This window comes from Peromyscus leucopus, chromosome 7 (genome assembly GCF_004664715.2).
Source record: "Peromyscus leucopus breed LL Stock chromosome 7, UCI_PerLeu_2.1, whole genome shotgun sequence".
NCBI lineage: Eukaryota > Metazoa > Chordata > Mammalia > Rodentia > Cricetidae > Peromyscus > Peromyscus leucopus.
Genome location: NC_051069.1, coordinates 12,473,817 through 12,497,473, shown reverse-complemented (window position 1 = coordinate 12,497,473; position 23,657 = coordinate 12,473,817). Strand labels below are relative to the sequence as shown.

At 48.2% G+C, this 23,657-nt stretch overlaps 1 protein-coding gene across 1 annotated transcript in view; it reads right to left on the bottom strand.

The window, feature by feature from the left end:
- Thsd4 (thrombospondin type 1 domain containing 4) overlaps positions 1 to 23,657 on the bottom strand; it is a 573,943-nt gene that overhangs the window by 468,602 nt on the left and 81,684 nt on the right. The window contains exon 4 of the mRNA XM_037207445.1: positions 10,665 to 11,029. Coding sequence (XP_037063340.1) covers positions 10,665 to 11,029 — 365 coding nt within the window. The remainder of the gene's footprint in view (positions 1 to 10,664; positions 11,030 to 23,657) is intronic.

Sequence of the window (23,657 nt, the reverse complement as noted above, 5' to 3'; positions counted from 1 at the left end):
CCCCCTCCCCTTCCTCCTTCCAATGCCTTCCATGAGCCCCTAGCCCACCCCCTCTCAAATTCATGGCCTCTTTTTAATTGTGTGTGTACATATGTATATATGTATTTATATATACATGTGTGTACATACATGTATAAATAGATAAATAAAACCAACTGAGTTCATGTAGTGTTGCTTATATGTATATGATTTCAAGACTGAACAATTAGTATTGGATAACCAATTAGTGGGCTCATCCCTGGGGAGTTGCCTGTAGTTTTGTCTAGGGTTAGAGCCCCTAAGATTTTCCCCTTCCATGCTAGGATGTCAATTAGTGTTGGCCTTGTTCAGATCTCATTTCGGTAGCCATATTGTTGAGTATCATGGGTGAAGCTTCCGTCATTCCTAAGAGACAGTCTTACAGCGGACTTCCTGGTCCTCTGGTTTTTACACCTTTCTTCCCAAGAGGACATGTCTTTTCTTTTGTTGTTCTCTCCTCCCTGTCACACGCTTGTGGGGAGTGGTAGCTCACCTCCAGTGAAGGGGTCTCGAAGGCCACTTGACATAAACATGCTTGGGTCTGAAGCTGGAGGAGTGGTAACCCCATTCCTACATCCAGCTACATCATCCATCTCCATGAGCTCCAATAGAACATGACGGTTTCTCAATATAATGAACATTACATACCTGGTACTGCCCCCATCCACCCACTGCCACAGATCACTGCTGCCCAACACCGGGAAACACAGCCTCCCAAAGAACAGCACTTGACAAGCTTCTCTTTGCCCATCCATGCTTTTTACCTGAGTGGAGCAGAAGGTCCCTAGCCAGCCAAGAGGCAGCAAAAGGGAGGCCCATAATGGGAGGGCCGGCCTCTGGAAGCTGGAAAGGGAAGGAAAAATTCTCCCTGACACTGTAGAAGGAGTATAGTCTTGCCAGCAACTCAATCTTGGACTTCTGGCTTGAAGAGCTCTTTTCATGATTTGTTTTCATCGTTTTCATTATTTTAACCAGTTAAGTTTGTGGTGAGCAGTCCACCATCATCAGAAATAAATGTATTTATTACAGGACTAAAGGAGCAAGCCTGGACTCCTCGGCCAATAACTCCTGCTTTCCTGAGATGGGTGGGGATGAGAAGGCAGAAGGCAGGGCTAACACTGTGATCCCAGGGGCGCTAAGAAGAACTTTAAATGAAATGCATACGTGGATACACAGCCTGTTTTAAAGAGAAACAGTCGGCCTTCTGCGTTCAGGGGGCTTGTCTTTTTCAAAGGATTTCTAGTTCAGCCTCCCACAGGACAGAAAGGTCCCCCTCTGAAAAGGAGGCTGTGGACTTCCCCAGGCTAGCCTGGATTTCATTTACAGCCTGAGCTCCAGCACCAACAAGCCCTTTGCTACCTTAGAGCCCGGCCTAAGGGGTAGCCTCACTCATGCCTCTGGGTCTCCCCCTTTGGGTTTACTCTTCGGGGAATGCCCTTTTCATGCAGGCTGTACTAAAGCCTTTCTTCCAAGTTCAGCTCACTGATCACCTCCTCCTGGAAGCCTTCCCCGGCTCCTCCGTTCTCTCTCTTCTTGTCCCTCAGTCCACACTCTGAGCGGCACTCTTGCCCGTCTCTGGGCCTTAGTCATCTAAGTGTGCTTTTGCTTCCTGTTTCCTCAGCGTCAAGAGCCTCTTGAGGAGCCAGAAGGCTGAAGCGTTCCTCTTGCATCACCAAGCCATGTCCATGCCCCACATGTGTCAAGTCTTTTTTTGGTTCCTTCCCATTTTCCCACCTAATAAGAATGCAAAGTCATCCTTCAGTAGTGCTCTCTCCCAAGAAGTCACTTTGACTGCCCAAGAACTAGCCCCACTGCGAACTCCCACAGCCTCTGTTCATACACATCACCGAACATGGGGTGTGTCTTCTTAAGATACGGAGGGTCTTGGGAGTCATGTCTCTTCCACCTGTCTCTTGCTGTGGGGTCTAGCATAGTGCCCGATGCCCAGAAAACGCACAAAGGAAAGTAATGGAGTAAAAAGAAAACAAAAGACACACACACAACAGCAATGGCCTGGTCATCTCTGTTGAGCCCTAAGATGCAGAGAAAGACCTGAAAGCAATTCACTTTCCACATTGTGATGATTAGGGGTTTTGTTGTTTTGTTTTAATGATATATTTATTTTTATTTTGTGTGCATTGGTATTTGTGAGGGTGTGGGATCTTCTGGAATTGGAGTTACAAACAGTTGTAAGCTGCCATGTGGATGCTGGGAATTGAACCCAGGTCCTCTGGAAGAGCAGCCAGTGCTCTGAACCATTGAGCTGGAGAGATGTCTCTCGACCCGTTGTGACTCTTAGTTTTAACTGTCAGCTGGGTACAACCTGGAATCACCTCCTAGGAAGAGAGTCCCAATGAGGGGTTGTTTAGATCAGGATGGAGTGAGGGGTATGTCTGTAGGGGACTGTCCTGAAATGGGTGTCACCATTGGTTGTGTCCTGGAGTAAGAGAAAGGTAGCTGAACAGTAAACACGGTGTGCATGCCTTCTTTCTCTCCTCCCAGATGTGATGCAATTAGCCTGCTGTCTTGAGTTCCTGCCTTGACTTCCCGGAAATAACCGAGTATTACTCGGACTCACAAGCAAATACATCCTTTCTCCCTTAGTTGCTTTTGACAGTGTGTTCTACCACAGCAACAGACGCGAAACTAAGACACGTGAAGACCTGGTACATCCACCTTTTCATGCTAGCCAGTGTTTCCTCTGGGCTTCCCTCAGAGGCTTTTTTTTTTTTTTTCCTGGTAAAGGCAGTTTCTCTGTTACAAAAGCAACAGGGTAGATATTAGAAAACAATTGCACTTTCCACTTCACACAGTAATATTTCTTTATTGGTCTAGTTAATGGGTGCTACCATTAACCTTGAAAGGAGGGAGCTTTCTGCCAGATGGTGACAGCGCATGCCTTTAATCCCAGCACTCGGGAGGCAGAGGCAGGCGGATCTCTGTGAGTTCAAAGCCAGCCTGGTCTACAGAGTGAGTTCCAGGACAGCCAGGGAGACAGAGGGAGACCCTGTCTCAAAAACTTAAAAAAAAAAAAGAAAAAAGAAAGGAAGAAAGGGAGGAGAGAGAGGGGAAGAGGAGGAGGAAGAAGAGGAGGAAGAAGAAAGGGGGCTTCTAGCAGGGCAAATGTGGGGTGGGAAAGACATGCAGACTTGGGTTTCAACCTAATCCCCCCTCCCCAGGATCTTGAAGACGACACCGACTCTGGCTTTCGAGTCTGTTACCTATAAAACACTACTACACGGCTGTGATGAAGACGCATAGCTGTTGCACCATGAACTCCCAGCAGCAGAGGCTACCTGCTGAAGAGGAGCCATCCACGTGCCAATCACGGATGGAGATGGGACTCCTAAAGCCCAACCTCCCCGAAGAGCTAGACAGTGAACCGACAGCGGCTGGGAATGGGGTGGCGGGGGTGGGGGGTGGGGGGTTGGGATCACATTTCTCAGTGGTGTAGCCATAGGTAAGTTGTCCTTGCTCGAGTACACAACCCCCTACTCATGTTCATTCTTGCGATCCTAATTAAATGCCGTAAGACACGGATGGACACACACACACACACACACACACACACACACACACACGAAATAATAAAGTAAAAATAAAATGTCAGTAATTGATATCTGCCCATAAATAATCCCTGCAATTCAGGTCTATCTGTAGAGCCTGGATCAGGGCATTCTGACCTGACTGGGCATCTCCAAAAGGAAATGGGTTCTGTTTCTCAGGGGAGTTCTGGGAAGCCCAAGCTTCTTAGCCTCTTTATGCCCCAAACATCCAAAGGAACACACACACACACACACACACACCACACACACACAGAGAGAGAGAGAGAGAGAGAGAGAGAGAGAGAGAGAGAGAGAGATTGAATTTTTACAGATGGTATTACATGTCTGAACACCTACATATACATCTCTAAGACGTAAATGCTGAGATCTTCAGTGCCTGCTGGGAAGGAGATTAAAAGCTACTGAGTGCCCCATTCCCAGATTCCAGCTGGCTAACAGGTGTGATCAAACCAACAGGCCAATGAAGGCAAGTATAAGGAAAGCAAAGCAAAGCAGCTTACCGGGAGGGAAGGCTTAGAGCAGGTCCTTGGTCAACCAGAGTGCTCAAAAATGACCCTTAGTCCTCAGGGAAGTGGCTGCTGTTCTGTATACTGTTTTGTGGAAACTGAAATCAATTGACTATTAAACATCAACAAGGTGCATCTGTGAGGCTGTGTTCTTGACTCTGAGGATCGAGTCTGGCTTGGGACATCACCTGCACTGAACAAACATTTTGAGAATGGGCAAGACCATCATGGTGGTTTTGTTGTTACAAAAGAAAAGTTTCTCCAAGGAAACGAGGAGACACTTCAAAGAAGATATGTAAATGCCCAGCAAGGCATGGAAAAAAAAAAAACATAAATGCAAATCCCAATGAGATGCTTCTCCAGAACCGTTAGGATGGCTTCCATACGAATGCACAGACAGAATGCAGAGAAACTCAAACCCTTGTGTAATGTTATGGGGACATGAAGTGGTACAACCACTGGGGAGGGCAGTGTGTCAATTCTTCAGAAAAACTGAGACTAGAGGGCTGCTGGGAGGGCTCAGTGCCACCAAGCCTGGGACCCACACGGTGGAAGGAAAGAGAACACTGATTTCCAAAAGTTGCTCTCTGACCTCCACATACACGCCACGACAGATGCTCGTGCATCCACACATACAATTCAGAAATGAAAAATAGAAACACAGTGTGATTCCAACTTGCTTCTGGGCATCCACTCAAAAGAACCCAGAGTGAAGCCATGAAGAGACCTTTGTACAACCGTGCTTATGGCAGCCATTATTCACAATCATTAAGACCTGGAAGCAGCCCCAGTGTCCATTGATGGATGAATGAATAAACAAAACGAGGCACATACAGGCAACAGAATATTATTCTACCCTCAAAAGAAAGGGAGTTCTGCCCCATGACAACATGGATAAACCTTGTAGACATTGGGCTGAATGAAACAAATCAGTCACAAACGACACATGCTGTCTGACTCCATTGAAGTAAGACAGTCAAAAGAGTTGATGTGGGAAATAAAATGGCATGGGCCCAGGCTGGTGTAAGGAGAAAGTGGGAATTACTGGGTAATGGTTCGAGTCTGTCTGGGAGGATGAAATGAGTTACAGAGATGAATGGTAGGGATTGGCCACCAAGAAGAATGCTTTTACTGTCACCGGGCTATATACTTAAAGATGACTAAGATGGGGTGGTGGGGAAATGGCTCCGTGGGTCAGGTGGAAACCTGAAGCCTCACAGGAAATGAGATCTAGTCCAGGAGGAGACCTGGGTAACACAGCCTGGGTGCAGCCAGGACCCCAGGTTCCCCACCCTCTGCTCCTTCCTACAACTTGTTCAGAAATGCCTTCCTCGGAGAGTGACATTCCTGAGCTGTTGAGTCAGGGCAGTGGCAGTCTGAGGTGGCACTGGGCAGGGGGAGTCCCACCTTCGGGTCTTAGCCAGTGGATTCCATAAAGGCATGCAGCCGGCTTCGTCCTCACTCCCTAAGGTTGTGCCCCTCGAGTGGTCGAAGGGGAAGGAGTGGATGGCAGAGGAGGGGAAGGCATTGGGGTGAGTCCTGCCAGAGCAAACAGCAGTGTGCACCCCACACCCATGGAACTGAAGACACTCTTCACAAGAACAGACGTCCCCCACAATTTCTTAAAATAAGCGCCTATGGCCTGGAAGGAACCTTGTTATTATGTAAACTCTGCCATCTCTTTTTTTCCCCTCCAATCAAAAAATTGAGTTCAAATATATACAACAGGGCTGGAGATGTAGCTTAGTGATGAAGTCCTTGACCATCATCACACACAAATGTGTGTGTGGGGGTGGGGGGGGGGTAATCATGGGTGGATGCTGGCATGCTCACCCACGTAGTTGTTTGTGGAAGCCAGAGGTTGATGTCAGAATGTCTTTCTTCATTCACTCTTTCTCTAGACATGCTCTTTCACTGGACCTGAAGCTCGCAGGCTCACAGGTTGAGCTAGACTGCTCCTAGCTCCCTCCTGTCTCTGCCTCCCAGAGCTGGAGCTACAGATGTATATGGCGTGTACGGTTTTTATATGGCATGGAGCTGGGGATATGGACTCAGTTCTTTAGGCAGACCATCGTGGCGGGCCAGGTGTGGCGGCAGGAGTGTGAGGCGGCTGGCCACATGCCATGCACAGTCAGGAAGCAGGGAGAGATGGACGCTGGTGCTCAGTGCCCTTCATTTCATTCAGTCCAGGGTGCCAGCCCAGGGAAGGGTGCTACCCAGTTAGCGTACATTTTCTCACTTCACTCAACATAATCTAGAAAACTTCTTACAGACACACCCAGGCTCGTCTCCTGGGTGATGCTAGACGCTGTCAAGTTGGGAATCAATATTAACTCACAATCGGTACCGTCATTCTTAACCTCATAAGAGATATGAGACAACTGAGGGTCAGGGACTGGAAACTCTTTGAACCCCGAACTCTATAGGAGAGCTCTAGCAGAAGCACCCCCTTGGAGGATGTAGAGCGGAATACAGGCACACACGTGTTTGCGTGACAACACGTAGAAAGGCCTGCTATGGAAGCAGGTAGAATAAAAACGCTCCCAGACAGAGCTCATTAAATAAATTCTGTTCGCAGCAGGAGGCTCAACCCCACCGCTGCGGGCAGTCTTCCTGACTGTCCCCTCCTCCACCATCATCCAGCATGCGCAGGACCTAGAGGGCTTACCCATCTTCTGTCACCACAGTGTAAGGATCCCCCAGAAAATGGGCCGTGGCTTTTGGTTTTCTTAACCCCTTTGGTACCTAGGACTAGATGCCAAGAGGGGTTTCCTGATGAAGGAGGTTGGATAGTCTGAGGGAGACACTGGAGTAAGGCTTGGCTATGAAATACCTTCCACTTCTCAAGACTGCCAGCTCCCTAAGCAGCGACTCTGACCACACCTGCTGGTTATCAGCTGCCTCCCTTTCAAAAATACCCACAGTGGAAATAAGTCACAGGCTGCACTCTGTTAGACCTGTGTGTGCCAGACCAGCTGCTGCTTCTGATGTGAGTCATTTTGAGTGAGTTCCCACACTCTTCAGAGTATCTGCGGGCTTGTGTGTAAAACATGAAGAATAGTGTCTGCCTAGTGGAGCTGTGTACGTGTGTTAAATGCACTGTACATGAGCCCGAGTCCAACGTGGTCTCTATTACTGTGATTGGTACTGTATCATCACACTGAATGACATTTGCATACATGTCCTCTAGCCCTCCAGAGTGCTGGCTCTCAACTTCTGGGGTCTGTCCCTATACTACTGACCTGCAAACTGGATCCCCAGTAGATAAGGAGGGGGTGGGGACTTATAGCTCTTTTTAAACAAGCTATGCCCTCTCCATATACATACATACATACATACATACATACATACTGCAAGAGATTGTGGTATGTGCTCACCAAACTAGAAAGTTCTGCAAGACGAGTTTAATTTCCATATTCCTTTCCAAACAAATATGATGTTCCAAAGACCAGTGGCTCCCAAACTGGGTTGGATTAGAACACTGTCTCTGTCTGTGGATGAGCCCAGAGATTCTGAGGTAGGTTTGGAATATGGTGCAGATGGCGTTTCCAAAGAGGTGGGGAGACAGGGGAGTCTAGTCTCCAGGCAAGGCTGAAAACCACTGCACTGTCTGGGTCTAGAATCCACTTTTCCACAGCACTGGCCTTGAGGTGCTTTGCAGAGCAAGCCGGCTTCCATCCAGGGTACAAACTGAGTTGCCATTTCAGAATGATTTCGCAGAAAGGATTCTCACGCTTAAAAAGCAGTAACTTGGGCTGCGGAGATGGCTCAGTCAATAAATTGCTTGCCGCACAAGCCTAGGGACTGGTATTTCATCCCTCAGACCCCACATTTAAAAGAGCCAGGCATGGCAGTGTGCACCTGGAACTTCAGTGCTGGGGTGGGGTGGGGGCGTGTTAGACAGAAACAAGAGGTCTCTGGGGCTCAGTAACCAGTCTCTTAGTAAGTCCTAGGCTCTTAGTCCAGGGAGGGAACCTTTCTCAGAAGAGCAAGGTAGAAAGCAATTGAGGAAGAACATCCAACATCAATCACTGGCCTCCACACATGTCCATGAATGTGGGGAGCCAGCACACACACACACACACACACACACACACACACACACACACACACACCCCGGTAGGTGGTGGGGAGTAAGAACATGCTAAGTTTGCAAACAACTGCTCCAGCCTGCCAGTAAGAACCTTACAGTCCCACAGAGCAGTCTGTATCCACCGTAGTGTCTGTTCTGGGGCCCTCCTTTATTTACGCACTGGATACTGCATAAATATTTGTAGGAAGGTTGAATCGTTCTATTTATTATATGGCTCCAATTAAGTTCTCAGTTGCTTGGCTCAGCAACCTAACAGTTTTTACAAGCAGCTAAACACCAACGGCCTCCGCCTCAAATCTCCAACCCACAACAGAGAACAGAGCGGCCAACTCTCCATGGAACATGCTGACATTTCTCCTTGGGGTTAGATATACTGTACGGGCGCCTAATGACTGATAAATATAAGCAAATGTGGACTGCGTCAGGCGGGAAGAGCCCAGCATTCTTCAGCAGCACAGGCCTCCCAGCTAATACTTGGATTGTTTCATCTGAAACTGTCAATTTACAAGAGTGTGGTAAAAATGAGGAGGAACCTCACAGTAAGCGGGAACTGGCCCTTTGTCAATAAGTTGGAAGAGACAAGGTACCCTGCTATCAAAATGCTCAGCTGAATGCCTGCAGCCTGGGCATGAAGCTCACAGATCTCCTGGAAGCTCAACCACAGAACCCTTTCCCTTCCCAGGATCTCCCTCCCACCCACCCCTCACCCCCGGGGTTTCTAGCCCCAAAGCCGGTGCCCACAGAGACCTGAGTACTGAAAGGACCTGGGAGTCTGACACAGCAACACCTTCACATTTCACCTCACTGGCTGGCTCTACAACTCTGGGTTGTCACTCAAACTCCTCAGTCCCCAGACGCTGAGGGTATCATCCCTGCTTTATCAACTCCTTAGAGCCACCTAGAGCTACCACCGCCTTGATGTGAATCCCGACTCTTCGCCCACTGCTTCTGGGGAAAGCCCAGTCTCAAGCGAGCCTCTGTCTCCTGGCCTCTAAGAGGAGAATAACCCTAGCGCCTGCCTCAGATGTCAGCAGGAAGCGGCAAGAGCAGCCCTGGCATGCCATGGGCACACAATGAGCCCGAGGGATGACCTCACCTCGGTTTGGAAATCAAGAGTTCTGAAAAGCAAGTTTTTGTCTTTGCCTTTTTATTATGTTTTGGTGACAATCCTCACTAGGCAGGAAACATGATCTTCACTGGTTTAGGCTATTTAGAGTGTTATTGCTAACCTATTTGGTAGAAGCATTCACGGTTCCTTGCAGAAACTATCCTGTGTTTGGCCATGGAGGCTATGCCACATCCTACAGGGACTGTTAACCATATGTGAAATACATCCTGAATTCTCTCTCTAAAACGTGGACAACTTGTGATTATCCAGGTCTGTTTAGGAGACCACACTGTTTAGCAAGTCTCTGTGTCTTGTGTCCTGTCTTTAAATCCACACAGCCTGTGACTAGTGGTTTCTAGTGCCCCGCAGCACAGTGGTGCCATCTTGGCACCCAGGTGTCTTCATTAGGATGACTGTTGCTGTGGTGAAACACCATGACCAAAAGCAACCTGGGAAGGAAAGGGTCCATGTTTCACTCACCACTCCATATGACAGCTCATCATCAAAAGCAGGCAGGGCAGGAGCTCAAGCAGGGCAGGAACCTGGGGGCAGAACCTGGAGACGGGAGCTGGTGCAGAGGCCATGGAGGGGCGCTGCTTACTGGCTTGCTCCTCATGGCTTGCTCAGCCTGCTTTCTTACAGAACCCAGGACCACCAGCCCAGGGATGGCACCACCCACAATGGGCGGGGCCCTCCCCATCAATCACTAATTGAGAAAATGCCCTACAGCCAGATTGTACGGTGTTTTTCTCAATGCAGGCTCCTCCTTTCAGATGACTCTACCTTGTGTCCAGCCAGCACACAGGGTCCCTTCCTCCTCTCCCACCTTCACAGGTCTCCCTGAGGTGTGACATCTAATGGCTTCTCCGAATTTCCTTCACTTTTAGAAGTAATTTTACAATCAAAGAGCAGGGTAGGAGTGGCCTTGGTTACTGTAGAGGCTGCAAAAATAAGTCAGAAGCTAAGTGGGGGCTGGGGAAGTGTCTCGGGGAGTAGAGCAACTGTCTGCAAGAGGAGGACCTGACTTCCATCCCTAGGAACACACTTAGGGGGTTGGGGAGCAAAGCCAGGCCGAGCTGGGGAGGAGGAGACAGGTGGAATCCTGGAGGCTCCTGATTGGTCAGCCTCACCAAAGCTGTGAGTTTCTGCCAAGTAAGGGACTTTTTTTTTTTTTTCCCCAAAAAACCAAAGGGTAGACTCGGCCTGAAGAGCCACACCAGATGCTGTTCTGTGGTCTCCACTGGCCTCCACGGACACATTTATGCACGTAAGGGTCTAAGGCAAGAATTCCTCCCACTCTGCAGAACGAAGGCAGTGGCTCCATTGTGATCCAAGGCAGGGACAGACACGGGGTCCACGGCACACGCACATACCTTCTCTCTGAGGGTTCTCGGCCCCGGGACTGCGGGTGTCGGCTGCCCCGAACCACTGTGGGGCCTGGGCGGCTGGCGTCGGAAGAGCCCACCAGGGCCCGTTGCTCCTCACGGCTTCGATGCAGCGGTACTGAAGTCCGGACAGCCGACACAACGTGGCCAGCAAAGGGCAGCGTAGGGCCACTGGGCCGCGAGCCTCCGCGGCCACGGTAGGAGCTGGGCAGGCAGGGCCGCGTCTGCTCCATCACCCCACCGCTGCAGCTGCGCGAGCAGGCAGACCAGGGGCCCCAGGAGCCCCAAACTCCTGGGGAGCCACCGCCGCTGTCCTCTGGGCTTCCATCTGCTACTGCCATCCGCTGCGGAACCTGCAGAGACAGAGAGACAGAGGATGAATAGGATCTGAACCTGAGAAGCTTCGGGCAGGGCTAAGATTCTCTACTGGACCCATGTGGACACAGGGTACAATAAAGAATCAAGACTGGAGTGCGTATAATTCAGCTTGGGTCACAATCTATACCAACTCAGTCACAGGAGACAATTTAAGTGCCCAGAAGCCAGGAGAGTCACAGTACAGTCCTGGCTTTGGGCACTGTGATGGCGAATCTTTATTATCAACTTGACTGGATTCAGAATCACCACGGAAACACTCATCTGGGAGGGTTTTTCCAGATTAAGATACAGTAGGAAGGCCCACCCTATGCGAGGATGGCGCTATGCCATAGCCTGGGGTCACTGACAAACACAGAAAGGCAGTCGAGCAGCCTCATGCAGCATTGATCCCTCCCTGCTTTCTGACTACACCCAAGATGCAGCCAATTTCCTCCCTCTCCACCATGGTGGCTGCACCCTCAAGCCATGTGTCAAAGAAACCTTTCATTAAGTTGATTTTGTGGGATATATGTCCCAGCAATGAGGGAATTGGCTAATACGTGAGTTGCGGTCTCAAAGAGCAGGTATGGAGTCTTCAGGAGTCCGGCTCTTCAACTTCCAGCTGGATGCCTCTCCCCCAAAACCAGAAGGCCTGGGCTCCCTTTAGCTGCAGAGAAACCGGCCCGTGTCTCCCTACAGGAAAAGCAAGGGCTGGAACAGTTTGGAGGCTGTGGCCCTGAGCCAGGCTGCTGGGACACACACACACACACACACACACACACACACACACACACACACACACACCCCTACCACCTCCTCCTCTTAAACATGACTAGGAAGCTTCTGAGCCCCCAACGCCAGTAAATTTGCTAAGAGAATGGTCCCAACGCCTTCTAGGTCATAGGTGAGGCTGCCCTTGCACAGCAAAGTTTGGCTTTAAGAACGTGTTAGCAAGCAATCATGATCACTTTCCTGCTTCCATACATACACACCAGAGATGGGCAACATCACAGTACGCAAGCTCTAGCCAGAGTAATTCCACACTTTGTTGAGCTGGTCTAGCCAGAGACCTGCCATGCCGGGCACTGTGCTGAAAGCCTCTCCAGGGAGGTTCCTTTGTTCTGCAGAGGTGAACTGAAGTTCCAAGATAAAAGGCTGCACACGTGTTAAAGGTTCTGCAGGGCTGACTGACTGACCTGAACTTCTGTCATTACGGAGAGCTGGAATGCTGCAGTGACAGACCTTGGGTAACCTTGGGTAATCTTGGGTTACCATTACCATAGCCATTCTTTGCTCACCTCTGAATTTGACCTAACACTCTTGGGGCAAATCCTTTTTAGAATGTACAAAGAGACCCCCTAACTTCCACCAACCCAAAGGCTAAGAATGACATTAGATAACATCTTAGGCTTATAGACTTGGCTGTGACCCGCCTACTGATGTTCCCACCAATGTATTTTAAATTTACCTTCTTTGATTTTTTTCCTGTTACTATAAAAAACATCACAAATATTTGAACATCGTGTTGGGATAACCTGAATCTGTTTTCCTGGACCATGGCCACTTACACTTGGCTCCAGAATAAACTCTCTTTTCTTTCCATTGAAGAGGCAGCTATGTTTTTCTCTCAACATAGTCACATTCTGAGCACCAGCTGTATACTTGGCTCAGAATCAGGCCATCTTCTACTGTATTTCTGTTGCTGTGATAAAATACCCTGATGGTAAGCAACTTAGGGGAAAATAGGTTTGTTTTTTTTTATAAAATTCCAGGTGAATTATTACAAGTCAAAACAGCAGGAATATGAAGCAGATAATCACATCATATCCACATTCAAGAGCAGAAAAAGATGAATTGATATAGGTACATCTACTAGAACTTACTTTCCCCGTTCTTATACAGCCCAGGGCCCAAACTTTGGTATAGTGTCATCGACAGTGGACGGAGTCACCCCATATCAGTTATCATAATCAAGAAAACCCTCCATGAGAAGGCTCACACAATCAACTAACCTGGGCTCATAGGGCCTCATAGAGACTGAACCAACAACCAGAGAGCCTGCATGGGACTGACCTAGGCACTCTGCATATATGTTACAGTTGTGTAGCTTGGTCCTCTTAAGGGACTCCTAACAGCAGGAACAGGAGCTGTCTCCGACTCTTCTACTGGCTTCTGGGACCCTATTTCTCACACTGGGCCTCCTTGCCCAGCCTTAGTACGTGGGGAGGTGCTTAGTCTTACTGCAACTTGACATGCCAAGTTTTATTGGTACTGATAGGAGACCTGCCCTTTCATGGATGGAGATGCAAGAGGAGGGGATGAGGGTGGAAAGGAGGTAACAGGGGAGAAGGACTGGGAGGAAAGGATGGGAGAGGAGGCTACCGCCAGGATGTAAAATAAATAGATAAAAAAAGAAAGAAAGAAAGAAAGAAAGAAAAAGAAAAAAGAAGACCCTCCTTGGACATGCCCCCAGGCCCACCTGATCCTGATACTTCCTCACTGAGACTTTCTTCCCAGATGATCCTAGAGTGGGTCAAGCTAGCAAGCTAACCACATCAGGCCCTGGCAACAGAGGAAAGCACCCAGGTCCCCACGAGCGGCCGCCCAGCAGGTTATGTTGTCAACCGATGATGAGAAGGCTCCTAGGAGGGACTGGCTGCCTTGGCTGGAGGGATGAAGTGGGAAGCTTGAGAAGGCCTCCCAGGGTAAATAAGGGAGTTCCAGCAGAGGTGTGACTGCTAAGCACCTACTGAATGTCTAATTGCATACACAATATTTATTTATATTTTATATATGAGTGCTCTGCATGTATACCTGCATGCCAGAAGAGGGCATCAGATCCTATGGTTGTAAGTCACCATGTGGTTGCTGGGAATTGAACCCAGGACCTCTGGAAGAGCAGCCAGTGCTCTTAACCCCTGAGCCATCTCTCCAGGCCCCATAATCTTAGTCTTATGCCAGTCCACTAATCTCCTTATATGGAAGGGAAACTGAGGCTCAGAGACACTATGTGGCTAGCCCCCAATTACTATACTGGGTTCAGACATAATCAGTTTTCAAAACTTGCTCTCTTCCCAGCAGACATGCCCTTCCAAAGCATCCTCCTAGAATGCCTTTCCTATCCTTGGAGCACTGAGCCAATCTTAGGCTTTCTGCAGAACATGGATTCTTTTCAGCAAGCCATGGGCTTATCTATGCAGTGCCAAGACACCCACAGATAGTCATGGCTCTTCGTTCATTTGTGTTTTTACTGACCTTGGCTTTGGCCAGCTCAAACGTCTTACCTAAGTGATGAAGCAGTCCCAGAATTATCTGGAACAAACCTGACAAGGCTGACTCCCAGAATGCCACATGGTGTCACGCATGATGTCACCTATGAGTGATGGCACTAAGCCTGTCTCACAAGGTGCTGTGAGAACTGACCAGGAACCTGCCTAATAAGCACTCCAGCTGTTCCCATGGTCACTAAAAAGGCAGGGCTCAGGTCTTAAGCATGGTAACTGATTGCCTCAGGTAATCAGTTACCATGAAACTACTGATGTGTCATTGAGGTCACCTTCCTTTAACAAAACTGTAGAGTTGAGTCATCTCAAATCATCTTTATAGTTTAAATTGGCTCCTGAAGGTTCTGGAAGTAACGAGGGCAGGATGGAATAAAAGCAGCAGCTAAGCAGAGGGGCAAGGGGGTTGTCACACTGAAGTCATTGGCAGACCTCAGTTGGCATCAACAATCTGATTTAGGGAAGCTATGTTCAGAGGTCCAAAGCCAGGGTAGAGGTGATATGGGGTGAGCCAGCTGCAGCTCAAAGCAAGAAGAAGACAGACATGAGAGGAGGCGGGTCTGGGTGATGGCTGGGAGCTGCTGAGTAGAGGGCTGTGGTTCTGCCCTCAGACAGAGTACACGAGCCCATCCCCACTGCACTGAGCACCCGGGGAGGTTTTTCTGTTTAGGAACACAGGGCAAGGCAAAGAAAGGAGGGCCAGGGTCCGATGAAGCAGAAGACACAGAACTGGGGAAAAGGCAATGTAATCACCCAGGCAAAGAGTGTCGGGGTGTGGCCAAAGCCACAGGGGGCCTGAAGCCACCACGTGCTGAAGAAGAGGAGAAGAGGTCTCCACCAGGGACTTGGGAAAGCACACATGGCTGGTGACAGCTGGCCTGCAGAACGGTGAGGTCACCTCTGTCGTTTCATGCCATCAAGTCTGTAGTGATTTGTCCCAGTAACAGAGAGCACTGGACTTCAGGGACAGGGCAGCAAAGTATACCAGTGGCTCTAACCACAAGCCTTCTCCCTGATGGACACATGTGCATGGAAGTCAGATCCACGGCAGGACAGAGGCAAACTACCACCATCCAGGTCATGTTTTCAGTGCCCCTAGTGCCCCATCAGCTACCTGGGAAGTTTGTGCTCTTCTGCTCAGTGCAGAGGGAAGAAACTGAGGTCCCAGGAAACTGTGTGACATGCTATGTTGTTAGGCTCTTGAGGCGCACAGAGCAGCCCAAAACCCAGTTCTCCATTCCCCTGGTCTCCTGGGCATTTTTCTCCTGCATGATACTGCCACCCCGCCTGTACTGCTGGTGGAAAACAGGGGCAAAAGGAGGGGTAATTCCATGTGTATGGTTTTTCTAGTGCAAGGACAGTTAGGGATAAAAGAACAAAGACAGGAAGATGCTTCTGATACCTTTGGGGAGATGTGCCGTCTGCCCCTTCCCAATCTCACGGTAACAGAGAACCAATATGTTTTCTGTAACATTCCATTAGACATGCAACTACACAGGGGACCACTTCCCTCAACTAATCCCACCCTAATTTAGCATCCGGTTGCCAAATTGGGCAAGATCCTGGTGGGAAGGGAACATGAAACCACATTCCATTCTATTCTACTGACATGAATTCTCAAATTTCTAATGTGATTCTACAGTAAGCGACCTGAAATTCCATGACTCCCCATGGTGAGAGCCCAGCCACGTGCTCCAGAACCGGGATTTAATAGTATAGTCTACCTTCCATAGTTTATGCTAGCTCTACTCAAACTATCACATAATATCACATATATAGTACACATACATATAAAAGAGTTGATATCACATCATTATATGAAAAGAACAAATTGAAAACAACTATGAAGAGTTTAGACACATTCTAAAAAAGAGTCCAGCTAGATGAAAAGTACCCTTGCTATATAATGGAATATAATTATTCATAGATAGGTAGATAGATATGAGTGAGGCCAATTTACATTTGCTAAAATAGTTTCTATAACATGTTAATTGTTGAAAAACAAACGTAGGATAATATAAGAAATCTGTTCACAGCAATCTCTCTTTAAGCATTAAAAAATTCCTCTTTGACCAGATCTGATTTACAAGACTGCAATTTCATATGCAATTTTTTACTTAATATGACGACTTAAGAGTTCTCTGGCTCTGCCAACCAGAGGAGCCCAACTGGAAAATCTTTCCATGCCAAGCAGAGTGGCAGGAATGAAAAGAGCAGAAGCTACTGTGGCTCCAACACCCACCTGCCTAGGTCTACCAGCTTTGGATCACCAGCTGGCTGCCCCAGGGGATCATGAATACCGCAGGCAGCTGCCAGGCCAGACCTATTAGAATAAGCCTAGCAATATCAAGAATGGCAACCACTAGTTACTCAGTGCAGAACCCAGGCCAACAAAGGGCTAATTGCTTTAGTTGTATTATTTAACTGAACATCCAGAACAGCTATTGTCTGTCATCTTCCCTAGAGAAATCAAACAAGTTACAGTGTTAGCAAAATTCCTATCTGCTCCCAGATAGTCAGGATGGGTCCTATGGCAATTCCAGTCACGTCTGGAGTCACCTGAGGGGTGGTCTGCACATTTGAACAGAAGTTCACTAAAACTGGAGTGGTTACTTTGAAATGATCTCATCCCCTGAGACTGGTGGTTCCGAAGGAACATTTCAGTAAAATGACTGAAATGATCAGAAAAGGAAAACAGGAATAAGCGAACAGCAAACGCCATCTCCCACTGTGGAACACAGCAGCACTCAGGTGCCAGGGCGGGAGTGGGTGCTGACGTCCACAGGAGTGGCACCCGCATCTCTGGAGAAGGTACAAGGGGCCTCCTCTGGAAGAACGGGGGAAAACCAGAGGGTGACAGCAGGAAGAGCAAAGGGGAGGGACAAACACATCCTCACACTGAAACTGTTCAACACAGTCCAGAGCCGGATTCTCAGGGGATGCATTTCCGCGGCTCTCTTTCCCACTTCACAGATCAGTCACTGAACGATAGTGTGGTCTACGGAGGAAGCTTCGAAAATGGATGAGCCTTGATGCCACTCCATTGGGCTCGTTGGGTGACTAAGTAGGACATCTAACACTCCCGCCTAGCAGGGGCAGGTGGCATGCTTCTATGCCCCTTTATTGGGAGGACAGATGATATGAGTTCAAAGTCTTATAATGCATAAGAAGCAGACCCAACCATAGGATCAGAGGGGCGCTGTCTCCACTGCACTGGAGATTTTCAAGGATGTGAACAGGAAGGGCTTATGGGTAGAATAACAGTTAAAGAATGGACATGTCCAAAGAGCACATACCATGTTGAGACCCTTCTCTGGAAAACATGATGTGTCTCCTGTGGGGTGAGGACTAGAGTCCAGGGAGAGATATGTTATTCTATTGCTGTGATGAAACACCATGACCAAAAGCAAGTTGGAGAGGAAAGGGTTATTTGGCTTACACTTCAGCATTGCTGTTCATCATTGAAAGAAGTCAGGACAAGAGCTCAAACGGGCCAGGATCCTGGAGGCAGGAGCTGATGCAGAGGCCATGGAGGGGTGCTGTTTACTGGCTTGCTCAGCCTGCTTTCTTATAGAATCCAGGACCACTAGCCCAGAGATGGCACCACACACCATGGGCTGGGCCCTCCTCTGTTGATCACTAAATGAGAAAATGTCTTACAGCTGGATCTCAAGAAGGCATTTCCTCAGCTGAGGCTCCTTCCTCTGATGACTCTAGCTTGGGTCAAGTTGACACACAAAACCACCCAGTATAGTGTGTGTGTGTGTGTGTGTGTGTGTGTGTGTGTGTGTGTGTGTGTGTATGCACATATAGAGGCCAAAGGTCAACCTTGGTATTGTTCCTCAAGATATCATTCACCTCGTTTCCTTGTTTTTTTCAGACAGGATCTCTCACTGGCCTAGAATCCCCCAATCTGGCAAGGACGGCTGGCTAGCAAGCCAAGGAATCAACCCACTTCTGCCACCCAGCACTGGGATCATTAATACACTCCACCATGTCTGACTTTTCTTCTGTGCTTTTGAGGATAGAGCTCAGGTCCTTGTAAGTACAAGGCAAGCACTTCAGTGACTGGGCCATCTCCTCAGCACTGTGAGACCTCTCTGAACACTCACTAAGGAGCAAGCATAAGGGGGTGGAAGGAAGGAATGCCATTTAAAGACATGAGAAAGGAGGTAATCACGTCCCAAGTGAACACAACTTGAGATGCACAACAGCGGAGCTGTAATAATACTAAGGGAAACTGAAATTCCTCAAATATTCTGGTTTGGGAGCTGGATGATGCAACTAACACCACTTTGGCTCGGATATTTAGAAAGTTGCTTCATGCCAGTCAGAGACCTGTATAAGTCTACATGCATGGGAAGATGCGTGTAGATTAACCTGGTAGCCCTTTCCTTTTGGCCTATTAGGAATTCTGCTCCATGCTGGATAAAAGGCATTGGGAATGTCTTCAGGGCCAGCTAGTCAAAGCCTAGGTAAACAGAGTAGATCAACTAACTGGAAGTGCTATCTCCTGACCAGTGACCAAGAGACCAATGGCTTTGGGTCCTCTGTTCTAGCATCCACTCCCTTGATTGTCCATGCTCTGAGACGATTCTTGTGGCGGTGTTACTCTCCATGGTACCCACACCCACATCCTACCTCCATCCTAGACTCATCCCAACCTAGCCTCTCTTGCATTTGCTATTTCTGTGGCTTGCAGTAAAGAACTCTAAATGTTATCTAATGATGGCAGATTTATACACATAAAATGTTGTAACCAGCATGATGTGAAATGAATCAGGTCTGCCTTTGGCATGACTTGAAGGAGAGAAAGCAGCTATTTGGGATTGCCAAAAGAGTCATGCGTGGCTGGTCTAGCCACCGTGCTGGTTTGTTTCAGAGAGCTTGACACAAACCTGGCCATATCTGGAAAGAAGGAATCTCAAATGAGGGACTGCCTCCATCAGATGGTCCTGGGGGCATGGCTGTGGGGGGTATTTTCTTGATTAATGACTGATGTGGAAGGGCCCAACCCACTACGGTTGGTGCCACCCCCAGCCAAGTGGTCCTGGGTGGTATGTATTTTAACAACACGAACATCAACAAAGCCAGCTGAGCAAGCCATAGGGTAGCAATCCAATAAACAGCATTCCTCTCTCCTCTCTGCTTCATTCAGCTCCAGCCTTGGACTCCTGTCCCTCAGTGACAAACTGTGATCTGGAAGTACAAGATGAAATAAACACTTCTTTCCCCCAAGTCATGGGAAATAAACACTTCTTTCCCCCAAGTCATGGCCACTAGTGTTTTATCCCCACATCAGAGAAGCAAACTTAGCCAGAAAGGAGGCTCAACTCGGGTAAAGGTGCTTGCTGCCAAGCCTAACAACCCCAGTTCAATCCCTAGAACCCACAAAGTGGAAGCAGAGCACTGATTCCTGTTGTCCTCTATCCTCCACACATGTGCTGGACATGTACACACACACACACACACACACACACACACACACACACACACACACACACAGAGAAATAGACTTGTTGGTCTTTATTTGTCAGAAGCAGCAGCATGGAAGAAGCCCAGGCCGAGGAGTTACATAGGTTACTCCAGAGCAAGGAGGGGACCAAGACAGGAGGCGTGCTGAAGCTGACTGGGTCAGAGATTGCAGGGTCAGACGATAGGGAAGCTCTGAGAACAGAAGGAAACACCAGCTCCACCACAGCCAGGTTTTATTTCATCAAGGCCGCCTCCTCCCCATTTTTGTTTTGAGAGAGTCCCACTCTATAGTCTAGCCTTGAACTATATAAACACCATATAGCTGGCCTTGAACACAGGATCCTCCAGAGACTGAGTGTGGGAATTATAACCATACACCACCACACCCACATTGTATAAGGGATAAATCCATAAGGCCAAATAAAAAGATGGCCAAATAAAATTAGGGTTTCATGATTCAACAAAACACCGTAATCATGAGCAATACAATGCAATAAACAGTCTTGTAATATAATATAAAGTAAAAAAAATGCCAAATACAAACTTGAAATTATACCATGATTATACTAATGTAAAGGTTCTATACGCCTATAAGCAAAGTCTGGAAGGGGACGTGGAAAAATGAAAACATCTGACCTATTACCAAAGCTGAGTCTGGAAGTTTTCTTGTCATTTCAAAAATTTCAGCCATGGTTACAATAGTGCTTGCTCAATAAATAAAAATAAATAGATTAAACAGGAAAAGATTCCGAACAGACTGTGGGGTGGGGAGTAAGAGGCACAGACTAAACCAGGAGCGGATGGTGTCCTGCTCACAGAAAGCCCCGGAACGTTCTCCTCGCCACCAGGAAGCCCCTAATGAGGCACCACTCTAAATGTATCTGGTTTTGGCACTAATTCAAAATCATGTCCCATTTCACTAGTCTCTAATTCTCTCACTGAAAACTAAGCCTCCCATCTGTTCTTCGTAGGAAAGGAGTCATATGCAAAAGTCTCTTACATCCTAAAGTCTTGTTCTAGGAGAGACATGAAAGAGGAGGTTTGATTAGCCACACAACCAAGTCAGCTCCCTAAAGCAAACACTAGGAAAAGGACACCTTAGTTGGAGACCAGAGAACAAAATTCCAGAAAGCTGAGGGTAAAGGACAGCAGGATCACCAGCTGGCAGCTTAGCTAGGCCGGCTTTTACCAAGGATCCTGGACAGGAGACCTGAGAGGTAGAGAGACTCCCGTCAGGCCATGCCAATCAAGGCCATCATTTATGGTCTTGTTTGTTTGTTGTTTCTGTTTTTAAGTAGGTGGTTGGATCTCACATCATGATTGCCTATGCTGACGCAACACAAAAGGGCTCAAATCTTATTTATCAGTATTAATATTAATTATATTAGTTAATTAATATTAATGCAAAATAAAAATAAGACCCTCAGAGAAGATTATGAAGGTGAACCAGTCCCTTGCCACACAAGCATGGGGACCTGAGTTTGATCCCCAGCACCCATGTAAAAGCCAGGCATGACAACACACATCTGTAATCTCAGTGCTGGGGAGGCAGAGACAGGAGCTTGCTGGTCAACCAGCCTAATCAAACTGCTGAGCATCAAGTTCCATAAGAGATCCTGTCTCCTAACACGAGGCAGTGAACAGTTAAGGATGGCAGCCAACACGAACCTGTTTCCACATGCATGCTTGCCACATGTGCACATATACACACATACACAGAGAGGAGAGGGGGAGGGTACGGGAGGAGGGGAGGGGAGGAGAGGGGGAGAAAGGGAAAGTTAAGAGGGAGAGAAGAGAGAGAACGCACATCAAAGATATGGGAGAATATAGCAAACCCCCTTGGCCTTGATTGGTGAAAATCTTTCCAGTGGTTAATTACTCACATGAATGCACACTACACATGCATCCCAGGAGCAGATGAAGGATGCATTTACAAATAACCCAAGCAAATGAGAAGTGAGTAGAGGCCAGGAGGAAGAGGAGGGATGGGGAGGTGTGAGCTAAAGTATGGGCTGTACAGAGGAACACCCTGACATGCAGCCAGCCGTAAGTCATCAAAGTGGAGTCCAGTTGGGTGCGTTGAGACTCCTGCTCTGTCTGCCTTGCTCTAGGCTCTCTCTGAAGCCCTGTGCCCTCCCAGTGGAAAATCCTCATGGTCAAAATCCCAGGCCCTTCAACCCCAGCACACTTATCCACACACAAACCATTGAACAAACACTCACAAATAATGTATACCTCTGTTCTTTCTAGTCCTGTGCTGGGTCTCTCACAGGTGACTCCTCACGGTGACTTACAACACAGCCCACTTCACAAAGTACTGAGAAATGCAGGTGCCTGACTCTCACACCAAACTTGACAAACAAGAATCCCTGGTGGAGGTGGGGCGGGGAGGACCCAGGAATATGTTTCTTCAACAAGCTTGCCTGGTCTGGGAGAATCGCTGGCCACTGGACACACTTACCCTCCAGGCTTTGGATCTCTACCCTTTGTTACTATTTTCTTCAGCCTCAAATATTCCAGGTACATCATTTTATCACCTTCGAGCTTCCAATTTCTACATCTGCCACTCCACATGAAGCCAGCCCAGAGTCTATGACACAGGACAGGAACACATTGGTGAGGCCCCACCTAGCTAACATGGCATGTATGCCAGGAAGATACTTTGGGAAATGCACTCTTGGTCAGCAGGTTGAGCAGCCAATGAGCTATAGAAAAAAATGAAGGATGGAAGGGCAGACTTGTAGGAAACTATGGGCGGAGATGCTAGCTCATAGACCCAAGGTTGTTCCGGCTCACTGTTTGACTTAAGACCAGCATGTCTGTGGCTCGGACAGCCCTATAGGTCCAATGAGCCGACTGGATTTGACTGGAACAGACACCCCTTCTGCTGCCACCAGACATTTGATTTTCCTGGAAGAATGCTTACTCTTGCCACTTAAGAATCTGCTTCAAGTATCACAGAGCAATGGAGGCAATCCCAGCCTGTGCCTAGGGCTCCCCTGCCAGCAAATAAGAGGCTCCAAGCAGATATCTCTCATTCCAAAATGCAAAGGAAGCCTCGGATGTACTTCTGCTGAATTCAAAGCCAGCGATCATCCAAACGATACAAAGAGGTAAATATTTGGACATGATCTTACAACACAATCATAACAGGAAACACTCCCGCTTCTGAAATTGACCTGTCTCTTTCATCACCAGCCACATGGAAATTGTCCTCCCTTATAACTAGATCGTAACTCAGAGCATGAGCCTGGGTACCCAGCCCACCCCGTATTGCTGAGCACTGACCAGAAACAGAAGCAGATGTTACTGCGAAGGGCCTGGGTATACTCTTTGGTGTGTTGGTTAGCCCATTTGGCCTGATGGTCTCCATGGCAGCTGCCTATTTGCAAATTAAGCCAGGCAAGATTTTGAAAATGATGAGTAATGCACAAAATAAAAGTGTGCCGAAGAGGCCAATTTGGTAGTGGCAACCTTCCAGCTGAAGAGTCTGTTGGGCGATTTGGCTACCCACACCTGGGTTGATACTCCGCATCACTTGCTACAACGCTGTGAGGATCAGAAAGATCCTCCTAAGAAAGGTCTGTTGTGGGACAGGGGAAGAGAGATGCGGTAAAGTGCTTCCTGAGCAAGCACCATAATCAGAGCTCAGAACCCCAGCTCCCACCAGTTGCAGGGGTGAGCGAGAGCCTTAGTCCTATCACCAGGAAGGCAGAGAGACAGGGGGATCCCTAGGGCTTGTTACACAGCCTGCCTAGCTGAATCTGTTTGCTCTCCAGTTCAGTGTGAAATTCATTGTTGACTCCCCAACCCCAACCCCATGCACGCACACATGCGCGCGCGCGCACACACACACACACACACACAC